We start from the raw sequence: 25351 nt of genomic DNA, 5'->3' as shown, positions 1-25351 counted from the left end.
CCTTTCTCCATCGAGCCTGAGTTCCAGTCTATAGACAGGATGTGCACCATGCTGTACACAAGGAATTAACATTTACTTGTTTGTTGGGCAGAAATTGAAAATGTTCATTCACTTCGAAAAGTCACATTCTGCTTGATGGTTTAGGGCTTGAGCCTATTAAGTTCTGAGCCACGTAAACTCTCATGAGATGGATACTGATGGTGCTCAGGACCTTGCAGAATCACACCCCAGAGGATTATTCACGGTTTATAGTGCATAAGAAAGAAGTGTGACCTCAGCTCTGATAATCTGATAAATGTATAACACTTAATAACGGGGAGGATTAATGCCAGCAAACCACTATGGCCTCAACCCTACAAATATATATGCATATGAGCAATGCTGCTCACATGCATAGAATTCCCCATGGGCATAAGTATTGCAAGATCAAACCTTATCTGAATGTTAATTACTATTTTATTTACACTGAATTCTAATGAGTGTTAGCAAAAAAAGGCAGAGTGAAGAGTGAAATATGATTTTCCCCATCAGTATAAATGAGGTTCTAAGTATAGAGGCTTTAACTAGCCACAATATAATTTAAAATGTACTTGGAAGTCTAGAGGGTCTCTTCATTATTTTGCTCCTTATTACCCTAATGGTTCTGATGGGTAGGATTAGAAATTCCTAAACCTGGATTTTGTTGTCTAGTGAGTGTACAGTGACTAGGAACCTTAAATTGGCTAAAGTTCAAAATATAAAATGTTCTTCTCAGCCAAAAGACGACTTTGCCTTGTTGCCATGATTTGATCCTCCCCCTCTTCAATTCAGTGGGAGCAGGAATTGGCTTATACTGTAGATACTTTCACAGTAACTGACATTGATACTTCAGCCCTGAGAGGTAGGTTTGTGATTTTTTTTCTTGTGTGTTACTTCTTCATTTCATATTCCTGTTTTTTCCCCCCTAACATTAAAACAACTCAAGGTGCAAATCCTAGACCTATCTGTATGCATTGAAACTCTTCAGGTCAGACTATCCACTAGCAATTGTACAAAACAGAGTCACGTGTAGATAATGGCAATAGTTTGAATTTTTCCAAGAAAAGAAAATTGTGTTTGCATTTTGTTTTTAAGGTGGTGTGGAGAAGGGAAGGGGGGGAAGTAATAATATTAATCCAGCATGGACATGCTTACTGGTATTTCCCCCATGTAAATGTTAAAATTGATAATAATAATGATAATAAAGCCTACAAGGATTTCAATGAGCTGCTGATTATCCCAAATATTGTAAGGCCTATTGCTGCCCACAGATGTCATAATGAGCTGCTTGAGAAAAAAGTACATCCTGACCTCGATGTTGTTATGCCTATGATTTTTTCACATAAGTGTCTGAGACTTCTGGTTATCAATCACCATTGTCTGCTGCACTTTGTACACTGGATCTTTTTATTCCTACCAGCTGGCTTGACCTAAAAGTCTTCATTGCTTCAGGAAAGAGGCTGGAGGAAGAAAACACTTTGAAATGCCTACCATCTAGTTACATTCTGGGGCCTTTTTATTTCCCTCTTCTTGAATAGCCATTTTGCTATCTTTTTTGATGTATGTTTTAGTGAATTTATAATAAAGCAAACACACAGGAAATGGCAAGAATGTAACAGAAGGTAGAGAAACCAGGTCTGGTGTTAGTGCAATACAGAAGTTCTTTCTAATCAGACTGCTACATAAATTGAAACTGTGCACAACCAAGAAGCTCCAGATGAAGGAAAAGAAATGCAATTAATTGGTCTTAAAATCAAATGTGATACCAATAATCATTTAGCCCTCTAGCTGTTGGCAAAATATATACATATTGCTTTCAATCAAACCATTAACCTGGCATGCTTAGAAAAGGCCAGTAGTCTAAAGGTTAATATTTCAAACAGAAAAAAAAATGTACGTTAACATCAAATTGGTATATTTCTACTTTCTTTTATTTAGTCTAAAATATCTTTACAAGGATCCCGAACTTGGAAGGTCCTCATCCCGCTCCAATGATTCCCCATGGTTGTTTGTATTTATTACATTGGTTAATTAAAAAATTGCAAATGGCTTTTTCAAATTCCTGGTAAAGGGCCTTTTTGGCAACAGCAGGTGTTACAGAAGTAGAGTTGCTTGAACAGACTGTTGGGCGCAACTACATTTCTTAAGGCAGGGAATGAATACGACTAACTGGAGACGGGGCTAGTAAGGTATAAGGCAGTGCCAGAAGGTATTAGACTGTGTATCCAATTGCACTGGAGCTGCTGAATCTATTGGGAGTCCCAAAGATATGACTTAGTGTAATAGGCTGAGCTCAGATAATCTGTGGGATGCACTAAAAGGAAATCAGGCCATTTGTAGCCTGCCTGGAGACCTGTATAATCTGCACAGAATGAAGGACTGTAAAGGTCTAGGTTATAGGTAAGGGGAAACATAATGGCTCCTATGATATTTATCCTGTCACTCTCTGAAACTGAGATATGGAATTCAGCTCCATGTGCTATAAAATGCATAGAAGATAAAGCAGCTTTTGATGTGAGGCATGGAGTCGATGATAAATGTAAGGCTCTTGGTTATAAGGATCCTTGTTTCAAGAGGGTCCGTGATGAATAGCGGATGGGCATCACAGCAATCAGGAGTTCATTTTATATACGCAACCGAAGTTCAGATGCTTTTATCCAAAAGCTCATCCAGATCATGTTGGTCTAGGAATCAGGCTACAAATATTGAAGTATTTTGGCTTTCCCATTTCCACTCATCTCCAAAGTCAAGCTCTGTAGGAGCCTGTTATAATATGAATGAGAAAAAGTTTATGGAAATATTTCAAACTTCATCAAGTTTGGATTTGGACTGGGTCAAGCGTTGTGTGAAAAGTTCAGTTCAATTCTCATTTTATATGAACAGGCGTGTCCATCTTTATGTCAGACTCAGAGAAATATTTTGGCTTCCATTTCTACTAAAGAGATTCTTGTAATGTCTTCCTTAGTAACATGCATGTTAGAAATATATTCTCCATCATGGTTCATCCTTTTATGCCTCCAAATGCCTATTGACAATGCTAGTAGTAATAATATTAGTACTGAACTTCTCATTGAGATGGGCCTGAATCAACACCCTGATCCTGAACTTTACTCAGTCTGAAGTTTTATAAATCCCCAGATCTAATTGTTCCTTGTGTACCCATTTCAATTTTTTAATCTTCCCAGCGCTTTACAAAAAACTAGCTAATTAATCCTTGCAACACTCTGTCATCTGTCTAGGAGGGAAGATGACTGAGCTTCTGGGAATATCATTATAAAAATTATATTAATTCTTTGTAAATCTTCTCCCCAAGGAGAGTATGCTACAGACATCTCCACAACATGCCTATTAGGTTTCTATTCCTCTCTCAACAGTCTCCGAAACCATTCTCCCCTCCCCCACTTAAATACAGACAAAAATTTAGTTCACAGCTTGGGAGCAGACTCTCTATCCATCACTGTCAGTGTACAGCATGCACTTTCTACTGTTCAAACTGCAATGAACTACCAGCATTGATCTCCATTCATTCATTTATTTTTTAATCAAGAGAATTCAGGTTTCAGCTTGCTGTCAATGCTTTGTAGTTTTCCTCTACTAGAAAAGAGACGTGCAGGCCAGGAGATTCCCACCATTCCAATGTCCTGAAAAAGATCAGAGCTGCTGAATGGACATCCCACTCAGCCACTTGGATTCAGCCAAAGTGCTGGTGTTCTACAAATCTTGCTAAATTATCATGACTCTGGATTGGAGTATATAAGCCTCTGTCTTGGATTCCAAAAAAACCTGGAGATAATCTGCTGATTGTAATTAAGTTCCTCTTGCAGCATTTGCAGAAAAAGTGGAAAGAAAAATGTGTGTCATTTTCTTGAGTCTCACACAAAGAAGAGATAACATCCCCATGAGGCTCTATTACCAACACTCTCCAAGTCTGAATGGTGCCAGAGAAGGATAAAAATAAACAAAAGAAAACTGCAGCCATTGAAACTGGAAACATGATGTCTTGAAAACAAAATGACTCCAGCCTCATTTCCCCATCATTGTCATGTTATCCTACATCATGCAACCTTATGGACAAACTTTTAAATTGAATAAATTCTGTTCAAGTCCCAGTGTAATAGCAATCTGCTACCAGAGACAGCCACTTCAGGAACAAACAAGCCCCCTTAAAAACTCTTACAAATTGATTCTTTTGGGATATTATTTGCTTGCGATGTGGCATAAAGCAACTGAGTTACTCAAACCACCTTTTCAACCAGACATCAGCCTTAATTCCCTAAAGAGCTGACACAATGTGCAAAACATTTTTTGGGGGGGAAAAAACACTTAGGGCCTGATTCTCCACTGCCTTGCGCGGTCTTTATGACTGTGTAAAGTGTTACCAAAAAAGAAGAGTGGATTTTTACACCCATTTTGCACACATATAAAAAGCTACGCAAGATACAGGACAGAGGAGAACCAGACTCACCATTTAGGAGCAGTTCTGTGTCTGTCTCCTATCAGACAGACAAACTGCCTATCTGGTTATTTGCTTCTTTCAGATTTTACTGGTGTGAATATCTGCATGTGCACTAAAAAAGGAACTTTGTTTCAGTTTATCCGCTTATACTGCATATTCCTCATGCAGAACCATAATACTTTCTCTGTGATGCCATCATCATCTCCACAGTAACCAAGTGTGATGTCAGAAACAGAATATTATGGCTAGTGTGTGTTAATACGTGGGCAGCGAGGAATGGACGAGGGCAAGAGAATAAGCAGCTGATACAGAAAAAAAATTATATCAATGTTTGGATTTTTATCAATTGAAATTTTCAGAGTTGTGTAAAAGTACGTGGGTGGACAGAAAATTAGTATTTAACGACAGTGGACATTAAGATTCAAAAAGTTAAAGCTTTATAAACCATTAAAACAAATCATCAACATCACATGTCAAAACATAAAACAGATCATGTTTTTACACTTCATTTGCTAGTCTATTTGTAACAAGCCTAATTCAAAAGTCCAAATTGCTGGATTTTGACTCTAATCAGTTCTCAAGGAGCATTTTTCTGACTGTGCCTATCTGTAAATTTCAATAATTATTGATGAAAATTTTTTTTTGTTGGTTTGTGTGTGTGCAGTGAAATTGACGTTTACTGATATTTACTGATAAAGATCTAATCTTTCTGTGCCTAAGTATATGTAGGGCATGGAGAGCTAGTTGACCTAAAATAAAATGTGAACCACATATTAGCTTAAAACTCAAAGAGCGTGGAGGAAAAATAGCAGGTGAAAGTCTGTTCCTGTCGTATGGCCCTAACTGCAGAAACACTACAAACCTCAGAAGAAAGCCTAAATTCATCTTGTTCAGACCAGACCAGAGGCGTTCAGAAAAGCATGCCGATTTAAGGGCTATTATCGCAACCAAACCTAGTAAATATATCCTCTGAATTTTCACATGGCGATGTTTTGCTTTTCTCCTAAATACAAAGCAAACCTATATTTGTTCAAGTGATCAGTTGACTGTAGCAACCTGATAACTGCTAAAGCTATAAAAAAAACATTATGATGGCTCAACTGAGCAGAAGCATACCTGGTCATTAATGGGACATACAGCTAGATTTTGTTCATCACAGGAACAGGCCACTCGGATGTATTTCAGCCAATTTCCAGCTCCAGTCTGATTAGCATCAGCACAGATTTTCTCATTTCCCAAGTCATCAGCGATCTGAAGAAGAAGAGAAGGTGGAAGAATATTTTTCACTTGAGATGAAATGATAAATATGGAAGTCAACAAGTGAGAAATGTACTTTTATAATGATTTGCATTGCAGGGCCCCAAAACAATAAGTAAAGCTAGAGAAATAGCTTGTTAGTCTACATGACTAATGAAGATATACAAACAGAATAACATCAGCTGAATTTCAAAGCTGCTTAAATCCCAGTCAAGAACCTCTATTGATTTAAGGGGCACATGATCACATCCCTAATGAGCAAGGAAAATAGAGCTACAGTATCCATATATCTATTATAACTAAACAGGCCACCTTTTCTGAACTGCTTTCTATTAACTATCTAGGTACTTACATGGCTCCATCTCCATGTAATCTGTTTCTATTATTAGGTTCAAAAAAGGAGCACAGTACTTACTACTGTAAACAAAAAGAGACATTCAATCCTGCAAGAACAAATCAGAACTATCTCCCCTCCCACCAACCCCTGTCACCTTTCCCCACTAGGTCCTAGTCCCAGTCTCCTTTCCAAGCCAGTCCCAGACTCCTTCACAACCCCTGTTCCCAGTCTTCCTCCACCTCCCTGTTCATAGTCCCAAATGACTCCCCCAGCTCCTGCAGGTCTATCTTCTGTCCTCTCTGTGTTGAAATCAGGTAGCTTCCTCCTCCAGGCTGCCTAGCTCCAGGTCATTGTCGGCATAGGAGAGACAAACTTCTTGCTCTCAGTTGTAGTGCCTGGTTGTGGCCCCAGCTCTGGCCTGCAGCAGTCCAGCGCAGTAAGTGCAAGGAAAGTCCTATTCAGCCCTACACAGCTGGTGCCTCCCCATACTGCGGGCAGGGCCGGCTTTAGGAAGTGTGGGGCCCAATTCGAACATTTTCGGCGGGGCCCCCCTGGCAGGGATGACTAAAAAAAAAAAAAAAAAGCCATTCCCTATAAAAAGTTTGATTTCAGGGATGTGCCACAGTATGTATTTTTTGTATCAATAGGGTTACCATATGTCTGTATTTTCCCAGGAGGAATTTTTAAAATTTTAAAAATCCCAGATGGCGATTTGCCTGGGAAAATACGGCTGTATGTTAACGCTACCTAAAGTTTTTTTTTAAAAAAGATGGGTCTGAACTAGAAATGAGTTCTGTTTCACATGTGTGAGTCCCCGCCACTCCCTGGGGGTGTGTGCGCACATATGTGGGTCCCAGCTGCTCCCTGCCCCCCTCATTGAACCAGGTGCGCAGGGTTACTGCCCTGGGAACTGCAGGGCACCAGTGGACATGGGGCTGGCTGGAGGCAGGGCAAGGGGTGCGGGGCTGGCTGGAGACAGGGGGATGTGGGGTGGGGTGGGCTGGGCTGGCTGGCTTCAGGCAGGGCCGCAGGGGGGCGGCAGGGGTTGGCAGGGCTGGAAACAGAGGAGTGTGGGACTGGCTGGCTTCAGGCAGGGGGGTGGCAGGGGTTGGTTGGAGACAGGGCAGGGGGTGCAGAGCTGGTGCAGGCAGGGCAGGTGTGGGCAGGACAGGGGGTGCGGCAAGAGCTGGCGGGAGATGGGTTGGCTGCAGGCAGGGGCTGGCTGGAGACGGGCTCGCCGCAGGCAGGAGGTGGGGGCAGAGGGTGCAGCAGGGGCTGGATGCAGGCAGGAGGTGCGGGTACAGGGGTTACAGCCCACCTTGTACGGTGAATGCCCCCTCCTCCTCCCTTCCCCACCGGGGTAGCAGCAGCAGCCCAGGGCTTGGGGGCTACTTAAAGGGCCCAAGGCTTCCCTGCTTCCACTGCCCTGGTCCTGTAAATAGCCACAGGAGCCCTGGGGAAGCGACGGAGCTCCCGTGGCTATTTAAAGGACTGGGGCAGCAGAGGCAGCTGGAGCCCCAGGTCCTTTAAATTGCCACCTGGGGAAGCCAGGCCACCCCAGTACAGCACACAGGCTCTTGACTGTACACTGTACTGGGGCTTAAGCACGGGGCCCTCTTAGGGGCGGGACCCGATTCAGGGGAATTGGTTGAATTGGCCTAAAGCCGGCCCTGACTGCAGGGTGGGGGGATGCACAATCTAAATGGGAGAAGACATGATTGTCCCATATGTCCTCTGCCCACTGACCCACCCCCCTGGGGGCTGCTGCACTCTCCATGCCCTGTGTTACTTGTGTGTGTGAGGGGGTGGGTCGGGTCGGTCCATCTCTGCCTGCACCTCCCCCTGGTGCGTTCAATCGCTCTCCCCAGCAGCCAGGCAGGGAGTGGGATGGAGTCACTTCTGCTTGAGACAGCCTGGCTGGGTGGCAGCAGCCGCCTGCTCCCTGCCTGGGCTTGGCTGCTGGGGACAGGGGCTGAGCAAGCCAGAGCCTCCTCTCCCTCCAGCATGTTCTGGCTCACTTGCCCAATGTGACCAACAGCTGGGGTGGCAGATTTTCATGCAAAACGTAAAAGGCACATCCCTGACTCAAAGACCACCACTGTCTTACCAAATTTCAAGTTTCTGCTTCAAAGTCGAGGATGTCAGAGCTTTAGGAAAGGTCATCAATTTTATTTTTTTAAAGGCAAAACAACATGTTTTTCTTCCCTGGCCTCATTCTTGGAAATGGCTGACCTGTCTGAGGCTGAAATTTTCAGAAAACATTCAGCCTGAGCCAGACATCCAATATGAAAAATTTCAGCCCAAATGGTTGTAGTTATAAGCAACTAAAAAAAGGGTCCCAATAATGGGAAATATCAGGCAAGCTTAAAAGTAGTGTGGTGCTACCATCCCTGCTTGTAATAAGGAACACATGATCATCCATGTAGCTACTCTCTCTCTGGATCACTGTACAGCCTCCCCTCGGAAACTCCACTCCAGCCCAGCTTCCTGAAATAATTGTAAAGAAAAAGTACACACATCCTCACAGCCTCTAAATATTAATCTAATTTCCTACAACAGGATACAGAAACTGAGATCTCCAATTTAACTGGGTCCTAGACCATAAAGGGCCTTACAGATTGTAACCATAGAGAGGCAAACAGTTCAGAGCGAGAAGCACTGGGGTTTCAAACATTCAGACCAGCATGGCACCTTCAACAGATGAGCTGCTGCATTTTGCACTAGCTGAAGCATCTGGATGGACTTCAAGTGTTGCGCTAAGTAGAATGAACTGAAATAAACTAGCCCTGAGGTTACAAAGGTGTGAACTACTTTGGCAGGGTCTGCCTCACAGAAGAATATTCACAGATGCTGGTCCAGCCACCTACAATGTTTCCACAGTGAAAGTCTGAAACTAACTGTCAAAAAATGATAATTAACCCTTAGCCTACCAGAAAGTGCCATGACTGGTTAGATTAATGCTTATATATCAAAGTAACGAGTAATCTGACAAAAGATTTATATTAAAAGAAAAGAGGTAAAATGAGGATAACTCAAATAGAAAAGCTTCAAAAGTTTAGAAAGTTTTTTTAAAAAGAAGCAGTTCCCCTGGGAAAGGAGAGCATTTCTCAACATGGACCCAACTTGTCCTAACTGCAATAAAAAAAATACTCCGGGTAACAAAATCACAATGTATGTTTGATGATCAGCTGCTGAATTAAACATTGTGCAGAAGCTTGAAGGTAATTAGCACATCAAGTCGCATCCGGCAGCATTCCCCAATCTTCACAACATTGTCAAGGTGGATTGTACATTCTAGTAGTATGGTGACCAGATGTCCTGATTTTACAGGGACAGTCCCGATTTTTGGGTCTTTTCCTTACATAGGCTCCTATTACCCCCCACCCCCATCCCAATTTTTCACATTTGCTGTCTGGTCACCCTATCTACTAGAGACAATCTGAATAAGGTCAAACGCTGAAGAGATACTGTCAAACAAGACCGCAAGGACTACAAGCATGATCTAAATTATAAGCTTTCTTTTTGCACTCTCTGAGGGCTGGGGAAAAAGACTTCAGTGAGTGCTGGTCGAACCCAGAACTCAGCTCAAATTTACTGAAAGACTCAATTCATGAACCATTGAGACCTTGTGTTTCAGAATGAAGCCTAGCCTGGCTAGAAATCACATGAAGCTCACTGGTTTGAGCTTTCAAGCCCAAATTGAAACTCTGGGGGCGTGAAATCTCATGAACCAAAACCGGAAAAAATATTTATGCAAAACTCTGAGAACTGAAACCCTTGTTTTTCACACACTCCTCCAACCTGTAAATAAACTGAGGTGACATGAACAGCGGCCCAGCAACAACACCGAACTATGTTCTGTCCAATACTTTCCTATATCACAATGTGTGTTTCTCTGGTTTTGATCAGGACAGTGAGAATAAAAATAGCTTCCTGTTGCAGGGTGAGAGAGTTGGCAGATACAGGGCCTGTGCACGGGGTTGGTAGGCAGGCCATTCGTCCTGTTTTAAATTGGAGAGTTTTGCTTTTCTAAGCTTTTGCTTTTGTCCTGCAGCTGGTACTGAGACAAAACTGGACAAGGTTTTGTCCGGTATGAGATGGGAGATGCCATTTTGAAAAATGTATTGCTCTGCCCCCGCTGGGATGGCTTACGCTGGTGGGGGCAGTCCCTCACGCTTCCTGGAAGCACCGGGACTTCTAGTATTCTGGAAATGCCTGTGTGGTCACCTTCGTGGTGTGGCAGTTTTTTTAGAAATGAATATGATTTATGAGCATACAGCAAACACAGCTGAAAAGGAGGAAAATTATTGTTACCACTTCTCTTTAATGGAGACTCTGTCTATCCACACACTCAAGGCTTGCCTACAAGGTGCATTAGTCCACGCTAGAGGGACGTGAGTTCTAATGCATGCTAGCATGTTGTGCACTCAGTGGCCTGGGTGGAGCCTGCTGGCATGCACTAAAAGTTCCCTAGTGCTCATTAATGTGGGAATGTTCAAAATGGGACTACAGGAACATGCACTAGGGAACTTTTAACGTGTACCAGCAGGGTCCACATGGACCAGTTACTGCACAACAGAATTTATACATCTCTAGTATGAACTAATGCATGGTGTAGACAAGCCCCCAGATTGCATTGGGAGAATCACCTGTGACTAAGGCACTGGACTGGGATTCTGTAGATCCAGGATCAATTTCTGGCTCTGTCATTGTCTTCCTAGGTAACCTGAATCTCTTACTTTGGGTGTGTCCAGTGCCTTACCCAATAAGGCCTTGACCCTAGTTGGGCCCTGTACACATTGCCATAATATAAATAAGGAGCATTAAGGAGCTAAATGTACTCCAGAATACCTTCCATATTCAGAGGTAGGACTTTCACTAACACCTTTAGTTTGGCTGTAGGTATGGTAGCAGCCTGGAGTCATTTAAGAGTGCTACATTTCATGTGTGCTACATTTTGGTGCAACAGAGAAAGCTGAGTCTGAATTTCCTTCCTTTGCTGCGGGAGGATATTGCCCCTCATAGTTGTTTAAAACAGAAAGAGTTCATAAATGTTGGGTACAAAGCAAGTTTAACAGGCATGGATAGTAATTAACTAATTTGTTTTAAAACAGCTAACCCAATTAATTTTATTTAGAAGTCAACGTGGCCTCCAGTTTTTTTCAAGGAGCAACTTTTCTCTAGTAAATAATTGTATTAGCAATTTTTTCTATGCCTACAATTAATAGGAGGTGAAAATGTTAGTAGTTATAGGTTTAACTGAAGGCATAAAGAGGTAGTTAGTTGTGTAATTACCATACTTGCCTGCAATTTAGTGTGGATGCAAAAATGACACACACACACGGCTAGTTGTGTAAATCTGACATTTAAACACTAGTTTCTGCATTAAGATACCAGTATTTGCCAAAATTTACCCTACAGTTTTCCCCTATGGAAGAGAAATAACTGCAATATCTCAGATCCCATTTATTGGCAAAGATTGACTTTTTGATGTAAATATTTCAACCCTTCTGTATTTGTCTGACAAGCTTCAAATGCCCCACGCTGTGAATTGCCTAAAAAGGATGATATTCTGACAACAGTAAGATAGGCAGAACCAACTGCTTACTGAAATAAAGTACTGTACTTCACAGCCAACTCCATGGTATATGCATTCTTAACTAAATCCAGTACACTGTGGCTAACACCTCAAAAGATATCAATTACAAACACCCACATCCTTTTTTGATGCTGTATAGAAAAAAAATTGATTAAAAAAATTGGCAAGTAGTCCCCCACTACCTGAGCAGTGTACTGGTTTTTTTATGTCAAACACACATGTAAAGAGAGATGTTTAAAATATCCCCTAAAAGCACACCTAATTTTCTGTCTGTTTATGTTGAAAGACGATCAGAAAGTTAGTGCTTGCTACTTTGTAGCATCAACTGTTTCCAAATCAGTTAAAGACATTGCCCAACATTTTTAAAAGTGACTAGTGATTTTGGATGGACTAGGCAGCAATTCTATCTGCGTGTCATGTTAAATTGTTATGAATTGTATTACAGTAGCATCTGGAGCTCCCAACCAAGATCAAGGCCACTTTGTGCTAGGCATTGTACAGACACATAGTGAGAGACAATCCATGCCCCAGAGAACTCACAATCAAAATAGAAAAGACAGACAGAGTGGGAAGGTTGAAGTATTCCTATCTGTATTTTAAAGATGTAGAATTGTGGTATGCAGAGATTAAGCAGCAGGGAGTCTGTGGGAGGGCCAGGAATTGAATTCAGCTCTCTCTTTAACCACAAGACCACCCTTCCTCTCCAAATGGCATGGGCTTTTACTTATCGATATTGGCAAACACTTCACAAATTTACAAAGCACAAGTGCCCCAAGAGATCCCTTTTTATCTGAGCAGCCTCAGGGATTGCTTGATGGTCCAGCCTTAGGTGTCTTGTATTGTATATTCAGCAGCAGCAAATGGAATGATACAGAAAAATGTAAAAGCTGCATTTGTACTTAACAAGTGAATCTGAAATAACTGAGCTGAAATGTAACAGACCAAATTCTGCCTTTTGTTTTACACTCTAACAACCTCTTTTATGCCAGTGAAGTTGCACAGGTGTGCTTGAGAGGGAATTTGGCCCACAGTTAACTGAATTAATCAGCTCTCTCTGTAAAAATCATGTGTGACTAGAAATTGATAAATCTTTCACAAAAGGTGAAAAGTGATAATTTATGGATATTTCACTCAGTCTCAAGACTACATTAACTTCATTCTTCCTTGCATATCTTACTATCCAAAACAGTATACCACTGCCCACAAAGTAGAGCTCATAGGGAAAGAGGAACATATGTCTTGACTATACCCAGGTTTACCTCTCTCTTAAATTAGAGCATAAGCTCTTCAAAGCAGGGACCATGACTTTGTATGTGCTGTAGCTCACTTAGCACAAAAAAGGCTTTGATCCAGATTAAGGACTTTGGGCTGTACTGTAATATTAATCAGAATAAATAAAAATACGTATGATCCCTCTGCAATCTCTCTCTCTGATCAACTTCCCACTTCTTCTTGTCTATCCATTTTATTGTCATGGATTTCCCCACTGCTTTCTTAGACTCAACAAATCAAAAATTGAATTTACCTTTTTTTTCCATGACTTCTCTCACCCATTTCTCTATCACATTTGACAGCTTCACTGTTCTCTTCATCATTCTATTACCAAGCCTGGGGTTAAGCAACACTTCTTCATTTCTTTCTCTCTTCACGTCCAAATTGTGTCACTTCTTCTGTTATAATCCACCCCTTCCTCTCTGTCCACGCTGCCAGGGCCATGGCTTGATCTCTCTTGGACTATTGTTAGTATCTCTGCCTCCAGCTTTCCTGTCTTTCACCTCTTTAGTCTCTTCAGTTAAAACAACCCTTCAATGCTCCTGACTTCAGGTGTGTTTGTATCAGGGGTTTTGGAAAGGCCCATTACAGAGAGATGAATTTTGGAGCCAGGTCTAAAGTTCTGACCACCTTTGATTCAGACACATTTTTATCTCGCCAAAAAGTTCTGACCACCTTTGATTCAGACACATTTTTATCTCGCCAAAAGGAAACTGTTGTCATGTTCCAGGGCTCACTTTGCAGCTTCCTCTGCTTTCTGCTGAACAGCATTCAGGGTCTGAATCCAAAGGGCTCATTGATCTGGCAAAGACTCTGGCTTGTAATTTATTAACATCAGAAATGCTGAGTTATGAAGCTAAAGTTATGGAAAAATTCTCTTAAACACTTACAATTTTTTTTTGCACATCATTTGAGGTTTCCTGCTTCTCTAATTTGTGGGCTCTCCATTGGGTTGTTTCTTTCACAGTTTAATGGGCAGAGTCCAACATTTGGCTTTAGCAGAGGTGTGCCATATGGACTGGAATGCTTGCGGATCTGCCGTCAGTTCGCCTAATGGATTCCCAGCGCGCATGAAGAAATGAAGCGCCCATGAGTTTGCCATCAATGACCCAGCGTCTTGTTGCTATAACACCACTCCCCAGAAGCTGAGAGTGCAATAAACCTTCTCATCCCATAGTTGCAGGATCGGCCTTTGACAGTTTGGCTGATGTACGAATTTTATTTGGCAGGAGTGAGGGAGGTTTTTTTTCTTTAATGACCCACAAGCAGATTTAGAGCAATAAACTGTTGCCATAAGGTTTTGTTGTGTTTTTTTTAAAAATAAGGAAAAAATGGCTACAATTTATGACTTTTAAAAGTAACTGAAACAGAAAGTCCATTCTTGCAACAAAATGAAGAGGAAAAAAAATTGTCCAGAGAAACACCTCTGTCAATGTGTAGACACGAAGCCTGGATGAACTCATAAATTCAGCGCTCTACCTGCAATTAACCAGGCTTCCTGGTGATCTGACAATGAGTTAATAAGAAATGTGTCAGACAAAACCAGGTCATAGTACTGAAAAGTCAACGGGAGATGCAACAGAACCAGCCCTGCTCACTGGCTCCCCCCCTAGCTTGGAGTCACAGGAAGAGCTTTGAGAGATACTGACACAGAGCTACTTTATAAAGCATAAAGTACAATGTCTGGCCCAAATTTAAGTCCCACCTACATGACCGAGAGGCGCCTCCCCATCAGAACATGAGTGCCATCTGATAAAGATAACAAGGACTGGAGGAACAGTGATTTCTTCAGGAGCCAGGACCTTTGCACAGTTGATGGATCTGCCACAGACTTCTTACATGACCTTGGACAAGATGCTTAGGTTCTCATCCTGCAAATATTTGTGCCTATACATAACTTTACTAATGTGAGTGGCCTAATTGATTTCAAAGGGACCACTCACGTGAGGCAAGTTATGTGTTTGATTAAATGATTGCACTATCGGATTCCATTAATGATTGCATTAATCCCTCTGGTGCCTGAATTTCCGCAGTTGTATTGGGGTAGCTACTATTCTCAGGCACATCATTAAGATTTGTAACACACTTCAGATCTTTAGGTTGTGGGAGGTACTGCAGAACTAAAAATTACTATTATCTATACCAAAAAATAGCATCTCCAGTAGCTTGGAAAGCTCCGAATATGTGAAGCAAAAAGAAACCCTTGCAAGACGTCTTTCCTTGGAAACAAATATGTTAACGGAAACTATTGAGACTGGGTTGAAAAAATGCATCCATGGACCAACCCAGTTAGAAGTTTCTATTCTCAAACACAGGGTTTGTGTCTTATGGTGGCCTTCATGGCTGCTGGGCAGCTTTATTCCCATGAAGAGATCTAGTGATGACAACAAACAGCTATGAGGGATGGGAAATAAACAAGTTCAGATTTAAAAAAAGGAAAAAAAAATAAGGATTGGTCTTAAACTTTCACTACAACCAAACTCAGAGCTGAAATGAAAATGTTTTGTCAGGTTATGTTTCTATTTCTAGATAATATTCACCTCTACATTATCTGGTTTCAGCAAGGCCTGGAAGCAAAATACCAGTGTCCTGCAAGAAAGACTATTCTGGTGATTTATTTCATTTATTTTTTCAAAGGGGAAGGACAAGACACCCTCTCCTCCAAGCCCCACCTCACATAACCAAGCCCAAAGACTACTAGAAATCCCATGAAAACAGCTAGTTCTTTCAAAATGTCCTGCTCAATTTCCAGACAAAGAGAATTTGGATAAGTACAGTCAAACTTTGGAAATGTCTTTGAATTTCTTGTCTCCTATCTGAATCAAACCTTCTAGCCTTTTGAAGGTCTGCCCATTATTAATTGCTGTTCTGTTATGTACCAACAGAGAACTGCCAGTGAATATGTCCAATGTATAAGCTGGCTTTGGGTGGGGATTGAGAGCCTGAGAAATTGCAGTGTCCTTATAAAAATTATTCTATTACATGGATGTGTCTTTCAAGCACAGCAGATTGATTCCAGCTGAGTGTTCATTAGACCTGACTGTAAATACAAAATCTCACCAGAGAGAGCAACAGCAGCAATAATAATATAGCATACTTGTCTCCAGAGCTCACTAAACAGGATTTCCATGTAAGCATCTTCCTTCTCTAGAAAGCAACCAGACCCAGCATGTACTAGAAGGTTTAAGAGAACTCACACTTGATCTACGGAACAGGGCAACCTCTGTGCAAAGGGATAAGGATGAGAAATTCAAACCTTATGATAAAAATCAACAACTGTTCTGCTTTTCTTCTCCCGTAAAAAGATCCCTGCTTATTTTCTTGCTTTAAAGGTGCAGGTTCATTACACAGAAGCCAACTCTAAATAATACAGTATGTCAAAAGAGGTGCCACTCATACTAATTACTGACGCATGTAATCTTTTCTCCTCTCTTTCTCTTTCCCAGCCTCCTCCCCCACAACCTCACTCTCCTTGAGAGGGAAAGGCTAAACTTTCACAGCAACAGCTAATCATCGTGCAGAAAACCAGAAAGTAAAAATGTCAAAACAGAAGAAGAGTTTCAAGCTGATGGCAAGCATTTATCTCAACAAAAGCTCATGTTCCACCAGTAACGTAATTCATACCACACTGATTTAAATTAAACAGTAGGCTGTAAAAAATAATGTTCGAATCAGATCACAGATGTTGTACACACAAGTCAGAAATGGGATTGGCTGATTCTTTACAACACACACACACACACACACACACACACACACACACACACACACACACACACACACACACACACACACACCAAACTTTGAAACTTTCTTCCCAAGAAAGAGCTCAGAACATATTTTTTTCAAAGTGCATTTTGCTTTATCAAAAACCAGAACAACACAAAAGCAATAGTCTGCTATATTTTAATATTAATCGTTCATCAATGTCTAGAGCCTTGTGGATGGAAAAAGAGGCACATACTTAAAACAGAAGCGCTTGACATGGTAAACAAAAGATGCTGAATATTTGTAGGTACACTGAGATTTAGACTTTCATGCAATCTAATTCCAGTCTGACTGGGGAGGTTGAGGGTGTCTATGAGTAACAGAAGCATGCAGAACAGCACAAGTGTTTTTCTAGTGCTGTTTGAAAGGATTGAATGTGGGATGATTTGGGTAGGACTGGCTTGCTATCATTTAAAAAGGGCGATATAGTACTGAACCATCTCTTTCTAATGAAACCATGTCAACTAGCCAAATCACTGTTTCCATATGACAGATGGGTAAACTGAAGAGAGAAACAGCCTAAGAGACTTGCTCAAGGTGATGCAACAAGTCAGTGTTTTCTGACTTCTGGTCCAGGGAACTCCTTTCTGGATGCTAAACACAACGGGTGCCATAGTCCCAAGAAACTGCCATGGAGAGACTATTCTGGGTATAGTTGGCTTCCTCTGAAGAACTGAATAGAGATCATTCCTCAAGATCAGAAAGGTATATTCTACATCCTTGATCTCCTGCAGTTGCAGGGAGAATGGGCATTTGTAGGCTTCAGTTCTTATTGTCTTTTGCATTTCTATGTGCTGAACAGACCCTGAAAAGAGTAAACAAGAGAGAAGGAAGGATGTTCTTGTGGGCAAAGCATTGGAATGGGACTTGGCTCATGTGAGTTCAATTCCTAGTCTGCCCCACATCGCCTATGTGACCTTGGGCAAATCACTTAATCTCATTATGCCTTGGTCCCCCATCTGTAAAATGGCAATCACAATGCTCCCTTTCTCCCACCCTTTGTCTGACGTGCCTAAATTGCAAGCTCAGTGACTGTCTCTGACAGCACCCACCACCAGGAGACGCTGAACTCAGGTGATGCCTTTTGATGCTACTGTGTTACAAAGGATAGTGATAAAATCAGAATGCACATCTTTCTGCTGAGATCAAGCCACGGAATCAGCAGGTCCCCAGAACGATACTCAAATGGGTCAATTGCTACAAAGAAACTGTAGCTTGTCTTTTTTTTAAAAAAAACCTCTAATCGACTTCCCTTAAAAGATTTTGTGCATTTCTCTAGCCCAACATCCAGATGGGTTACTGCTGCTTGTTTTAAATCACTTATTACTACCTCTCTCTCTCTCTTTTCATAGCTTCGGGAATGGAGTTGTGAAGCACCACGAACGTGTAAGCCCTGAGTGCCAAAACCATTTGCCACATTTCACGCTCTTGCCAGAATAGTAGCAGAAACTTCAAATGCCCATTCCTACTGCTAATACTAATTTAAAAATACCACCCTTTTTACAGCTTTTGCAGTCAGTTGAAGGCTGAAGCATGAGAAGCGCCATAAGAAATAACATTGTCTTAAGATCTCTTACAAGCCTTTCCTGTGGAAGAATATTGGCTTCTAGCTGATAAGTTCTTGGAACCCTCCTCTATACCCTCCCCCCACCAAACCAAACCAAAAAAGTGCTCAGATTCTACTTGATCATTAATAATACACCAAAGAAATTATAACTTCAGTTATCCAGATGACATGGGGAATGTTGAATGAATTCAGGTAACTAAGATTTTAGAAATAAAGGGCATTTTCTATTCAATTAATAGATGTTGAGAGATATGACTCTGCTTCAGCTAACCGGGAGTTTCAGACATTTGAGGTTTGGAAAACCAGAGCTGTATTATCATTTTGATGCATAGGAATTTAAATTAAAATAAGATGAGAATGTACTTAGAGCTGATTGTTATACTCTTCTCCTCCTTTTTTGTATGGGTACCCGGGCAACTTTCCCCCGCTGAAAACTTTGTGGTTTACCCATAGTGCCAAAAATCAAGCATTAGGACAATTACTGTCCGGAAAAGTTCTGAGAAATATGATTGTAATATGATCCAATTGAAAAATCTCTCCAGATTACGGAAAAGTCATTTGCAGAATGACACATTCGTTCATATGTTATTGGTGCTAGTTGCATTCATCCCAGTGAGAAGTATTTTCTAGGTCTCGCTCTGTTGAAATTCACCTGTACGTCTGCTCTCATCCCAAGAAACACACTTTCAGGGGCACAATAGAGCTAAAGTCATTGGTAATGGGGATTTAAAGCCTTGGATGCCTACTACTAGTTCAAATGAGATTCAGTTTAGAAATGATCAAACTTTGTTACTATTTTGTGGCAACTGTGAAGGGAGCTGTGGTCCAGTCACAAAATCAGCCACCACATTTGGACCCTTTCTGAGACTCAACAGAGAGGGCAAAAAATGGAATGAGTCATGAATAGTGAACTCCCTGCCACACCATCCCCTGAGGTCATGGCTTGAGACACCTTGGCAGGATCATTGTGTCTGTAAAGCTCACACTACAAACTATTCTTGTTGTACTTGCTTGGTGGATGAACTTTGGACCTAAGTTTCACCAGCTCTAAATTCACCATTATTTTTTAAAAGGAGAATTCATATATAGCATCTGCCTGTGATGAAACATATAACACTGAACAATCTCCTGTGCAGAAAGAGTACAATCCATTCTTACCTCGGATTTGCAATCTCATGTCAGCATATGCTATCGTGTTCAAGCAGGTTAGAAACATTAATCTAACAGCATACATTTTTTCGCATACTACCATTCAATCACACAATGTTATAAAGTAAGAGCTTCACATTACTGCAGTCTTGGCCATGACCTTATGCCTTGTGAGCAGAGAGGTTTAGAAAAAGAAAAAGAAAAGCAGTACCCTCCCCCAGGGTTGATATTGCTTTGAGCATATCAGAACCGAAGTTTCATTTACACAGGAAGCACCCCTTCATCAAAGGTGCCACAAATGTATGGGGAAGCACAGTCCTTGTAACCTTTCTTGCCAGAAATGAGTAAGGCAGCTGCTTTGCAGATGATTCTCGTGCTTTTTAGAAGGTGTGAAATAGATGAGTTTGTAAACTTGGTTGGCACTGGAGAAAACAATAAAAGAATATTTGTAGTTTTCCCTCCCGATCAATGTAGTTGACCAAAACCAAGAACAAAGACCTCTGTTTAAAGAGCTCTGCAAATGAAGCGGCCATCTCACAGTAATAATGTGCTGCTCACCGATCATGAAGCTGAAATGTGTTATTTTCTTTATATTTGATGTTAACCAAAAAGGAGGTGCAAAAACAAGAACATGAAGGTTGCACAATTGTTCCGCAGCAACATCGGAGTCCTACCCTGCTGAAGCAATTACAATCCTGCATAAAAGCTGTCCATGAACTTTTCTTTGATAAACAAAAAACACCCCAATAACATTGTAACCAATCTGCAGCTACTTAGTACTTTGTGGTTGCCATTGTGCCATGACTTTCTGGAGGTAGAACTCATATCTTCCTGCCCCTACAAAACAGATCTCTACCCTTTGAATGAATGGGAGATCGCCCGTAGCTGGTAGCAGGATAGGGCCTCTAATGTGTAGGCTACATCTACATTACAGATAACTGGCGGCAATGTGCAGGACACCGAGAACTACATGCCACAGTGGAATGCAAGCTGCATCCGCACTGCTATGTGTAGCTACGTGTGCCAGTGAAAGGCTCCAGCAAAGCTCCAGTAGTGGGGAGGAAGTGGGACGCTATAGTGCAAAAAGCCAGCAGAATAGACAGGGAAGTACAGCGTGGGAAGTAGAGAACCGTGCAGGGTACATGCCCACACTCTGCAGGTGTTACTTCGCTTGCCTGTGACTCATTGTCTTCATTGCTATTTATGTCCCCTTGAGAGCTACCTATGCATGCACTCCTTTTGTAACTTATTATGGGCGGCTCTGTGACTTGATGGGGGAAGCAACCTGGTGTTAGGGCCCCACTTTGGTACAGAGAAAGTGAGCCAGTCTGCTTTCCCTCGTGCTTCCACAGCCCCCTAAGGCCGTGGAGCAACCAGAGCTACTCTCTCCTCGCTGCCCTGCAGTGCAGGGCTGGTGGGGGAGCTGGTGATCAGCTGCAGCAGAGAAGTGACAGCAGCTGCTCAGAGCCCTGGGGGCCCATACCAGAGCTGCTCCTGTAGCTGCAGGGGAAGCAGTGGAAGGCAGTTGGGGAGGCAGCATTGTGGTCTGCCTCCCCGTAGCATTGGAGCTGCTTCGTACACTTGAACTATTGCAGGGGGTGCCTTTCAATTCATAATCAGATACAACTTTCCTGATTAATAGAGTTGCCCTTGAGAACTACAATTTAGAGCCCACAGGCCCTGGGCTGGACACCATTGTCCTAGACAGTTCGTTTTGACTCTCTGTACTTATGCAGTGCCTGCCATCTGGGGAGTTAAAAACTCTTTTACAGAAGTAAATGAATGAACCCTCTCAATGCCCTCTCAGGTAAGCATTATCCCCCTTCCACAGGTGCACATAAATAGAGATACGGCAAGCAAAGTGATTTGCCTTTCAGGCCACGCAGATAATCAGCTGTGGACATAGCAGGCCTGACTTCCAGTCTCCTGCTCTAACTGTTACGTCCTGCCAGCTCCCAGTGGAAGGGATCAAACTGTAAGAGACTTTCTTACCAATTTTTCAAACTGTTCTAGCTTTTCCAACCAGAAGTACCTTTTTCTGACTTCCAAAGTAGAGATACGTGACCCTGTCCAGATGCATTTTAAGGGCATCTGCAAAGGAAGGGTGTGAGGACTGATATGCATTGTGTGACCCGCAGATAATATGCTATTATCTACACTCCGGTGGCCACGGCAACCCCATGCTGTGTATGGCAGTACCCGCAGGGACAGCATCTTCACACTGACAGTGTGCATGTCTGAAGGGTGCTTCAGAGGTATCTACCTACTTGCACATCTCTAATGTTACTGGCTAGGTGCAGCTTTAGTGTGGATTCCTGAGCTTAATCGTACCTACAGAAACTGCACACACACCACTTTGAGCATTGCACTCCAGTGCATGGGGGCGCATACCACTCAAGTTCGGCTTGGCAACCCTTCCATCACGATGGAGGGCTGGGGTGAGTCAAATCTGAGTGAGTGGTGTTGTGACTGGTCACTGGTGCCTGGGGTTGCAACCTAGATAGAGGGGCAGCCGGGCCAAACCTGAGTAGCACTGCATCCCTGTGCACCAGGTCAGAACACCAGAAGTGGGGAACCAGACTCAGTCCCATGTGACAGGAGCCACCGCCCCTCCCCTCCTTCCAGTCTTATGTTCTATAATTCTATGAAAGATGACAGTCTCTGTCTCAGATAGCTTACAATCCTTATATTCTTGCACACTAGCCTCCCTTCTTAGTGTTCACGTCTTTTAAATGGTTACACAGACTTATATCCTATTGTTTGTCAGGCAGACAAGCTATATATAGGTAGTTGCTGCTTTTGTGTTTTGGTCAGTCCACTTACCCCTTAATCCATATTTGACACTCTGATCAAAATCATGCTAACGAAGGATTGATTTTACTTCATTATCAAGCTTGATGGTTTGGATTTGAGCTCTCAGCCTGAGGAAACTAAGTGACTATCTTGTTAGCCATCACAAAGTACATTTTTAGTTATAAAGTGGTATAAGAGTAAATTGCATGTCTGGTCTCTAGTGCCTTCAGGATGAACTTTAGCTCAGGCCAGTTGAAATATAAAATGATATACTCCAGGGAATTGTTTTAATGAATAATCTGCCTTTTGGGTATTTTCAGAAACATATATTTTGAAACTCTAAGATCTAATATCACAGGAATTTTATCTCAGTGTCAGAAGATGGTTTAAGGTGACATCTTTAAGGCAAAAGTGTAATTACAAACCCAGAATAAAAGGTCAACATTAAAGGTATGCACCAATATCTTGCCCAGGCTTATTGTGCTGAGACATTGCAGCCCAGTCGATCCACTAACAAGGATCTCAGAACAATACGTAATCTGATATACTATATATGTTGCGATTGCCTAGGTGAGGCAGGTTTGAGTTAAGGGGAATCTGACAGCTCTCACACAGAATTTCCTTTCCTTGTGGGCTTATTCTCACAATCTTAAAGACACATCTGCCAGGCAATTGAGGCCAATATTTTGATCTACCTTAAAATTGTTCTAATCCAATGGGAAATGCTTCCTCCATTTCTAAAATTCACTGATTTCATGCCAAAAATGAATCAGAAAAGAAAAAACAATAGCTACTGGCTATTGCTAAGATGTTGCAGAGCCAGACAGCTGTCCAGCCGATGGAGTCAGGGCCAGCGCAACCCATTAGGGGACCTAGGCAGTCGCCTAGGAAACTAACATTTGGGAGGCGGCGACCGCAGTGGCTGGATCTTCGGCCACCCCGGTCGTCGTTGGTATTTAGGGGGTGGGACCTTCCGCCACTTCTGTCGGAGGCAGCATGTCGGGGGTGGGACCTTCCACCACCTCTGTCGGGGTCAACACTTCAGGGGCGGGACCTTCCGCCGCCTAGGGAGGCAAAAAAGCTGGCGGCGCTCCTGGATGGAGTTAAAGTTAACATGCACTTTTTTATTCTAGATCTGTCCTAACATAAGGAAGGAAACATATTCTATGGTTAAAACAAGGGACTGCAAGTCAGAAATCCTGGCTAGGTGTCTTGACTCTGCTGATGACTCACTCAGCAGCAAGTCACCTAACTTCTTGGTGTCTTCATTTTCTCACTTGTAAAAGCGGGTTAAATGTTTGCCTGTTTCACAGGATTTGCTTATTATTATTGAGATATTATACATGATTTTAAACCAATTGATGTATCTATCTGGGTTGCTATATCATCACCATGGTATCTGAGCACTAAAATAAGACATTCTCTGCCCCCAAAAAGCTTGCAATCTGACAAAACAAAGCCAGCCATGCACAAGACAAGACCCAAGCCAACCAGTTAGAAAAGAAAAGGTATGAGAATCATTAAATGATGAAGGGAAGGAATTAATTGTATGTAAACCTGAATGTGGTTCCCAAATGTCTTCAAGATAATCTCTTCCAGCTTTGAAAAAAATGTTGGGAAAAACTATAAGGAACTTCCAGGTACTTTGCAGCCTCACCCAAAAAGTCCTCACTGACCCCTTTGCAGTTGGAAAGAATATTTGCCCAACTTCCTTTTGGCATTATTTTGATGTATTAAATAAAAGACACCAGAGATCATCCGAGATGAAGCATTACTTAGCCTTCCTTCAAGTTATAACAAAATCATGATTAAGGAGAAAACATTAAATCCCTTTTCCTTTAGGAATTCTTCAGCACGCAAAATACAAACACCATTAATAGAAACATACTGAGAAATTAAGAACCTGTTCCTGACAATATTACCCACATTCCCTTTGAAAGCACCTACATAGTAAGTTCAAGCATCTAGTCACAGCCTGAAATGCTGCTGAAAGAGTTCATTAAAACCTAATCCTATAGTATTTAAAAATGTAATGGTATAGTATTTCCATGGTATAAATGATTCTCGTATGTATCTGGCAGCCCCATGTGTTCTCAGGGATGAACATAACAGAGTCAATTATCCCAAATTAAATATGGGTGTACATAAGCCACATAGCATTTTAACTGGGACATTTCTTAGCATTTTTGAAAGAACTATACAATAGCAGAATCTACAAGGATGATATGACACATATGTTTTGTCCCATGAGCTGCCTGCTTTTATTAATTACTTTGCCAGAGATATGTTTATATTGATGTTGTCAGTTTGTGAATAAAACCTCATGGATAGAAATGGTTTAATTAAAGCAGCAAAACATGGTTAGCAAATCTGTTACGTGAAGTCAGTAAAACTTTCATAAGTGATTAAACAGAAATAAATCCAAGGAAAAGATTTGTATCGAGTGCATCTTTTTACATTTTCCTTTTAAGTGTATTATAAAAGCAGCATGATTGTCGAAATTAGAACCTATTGGCTGCAGCACCCTCTCTAGGTGAGCTCACATGGCCTCAGCTTCCATCTTCACTCATATGATTCACAAATCTACCTCTCCAGTCGGGACTTGCTCCCTCTCCATCCAGTCCTGCCTCTTGGTCTGTCTTACCGACGTCTCGTCCTGGATGTCTCAGCATTAACTTAAAAACTAAGCATGGCTAAATCCGAACCCCCTATTGTCTCCTCCCCTTGGAACGGGTAGGCAGTTTGTTCCCCTAAAGCTACATATGTCCCAAGATCAGTGCAGATCTTGAGTCATCATCAGAAACTCAGTAAGTCCATGCCACTCCCCCACAGTAGTACAGGTCCACATATATCCCCACAACCTACTGCTCCAAAGCACCTGTAAGGAAGACTCTCCATTCACTCATCTGAAGTGGATATCGCTCACCCTCAGAATTAACTCTGGGGGAGTATCCTCATAAGGTTGAACAGAGACAGTCTCCCGTCCCATCTTGTGCCATGGACCATATGAGGGCGTCTATGGGATCAGGAGTAGAAATTAGCAGACGATGGAAGTTCTGCCAGATTGGCGTTCCCTCTACTGCCAACATCAGAGGAAAATCTGGCTCTAAACAATTACGTAAATGCTCGTAAAGT

At 42.0% G+C, this 25351-nt stretch overlaps 1 protein-coding gene across 3 annotated transcripts in view; it reads right to left on the bottom strand.

The window, feature by feature from the left end:
* PRDM16 (PR/SET domain 16) overlaps positions 1-25351 on the bottom strand; it is a 431446-nt gene that overhangs the window by 55158 nt on the left and 350937 nt on the right. For all 3 annotated transcript variants that reach the window (XM_030537608.1, XM_030537605.1, XM_030537606.1), the window contains exon 4: positions 5591-5725. In XM_030537608.1, the coding sequence (XP_030393468.1) occupies positions 5591-5725 (135 nt within the window). The remainder of the gene's footprint in view (positions 1-5590; positions 5726-25351) is intronic.

Source organism: Gopherus evgoodei, chromosome 18, assembly GCF_007399415.2.
Source record: "Gopherus evgoodei ecotype Sinaloan lineage chromosome 18, rGopEvg1_v1.p, whole genome shotgun sequence".
NCBI lineage: Eukaryota > Metazoa > Chordata > Testudines > Testudinidae > Gopherus > Gopherus evgoodei.
Note: the sequence above shows the minus strand (reverse complement) of the source record. Positions and strands in the feature narration are given on the sequence as shown.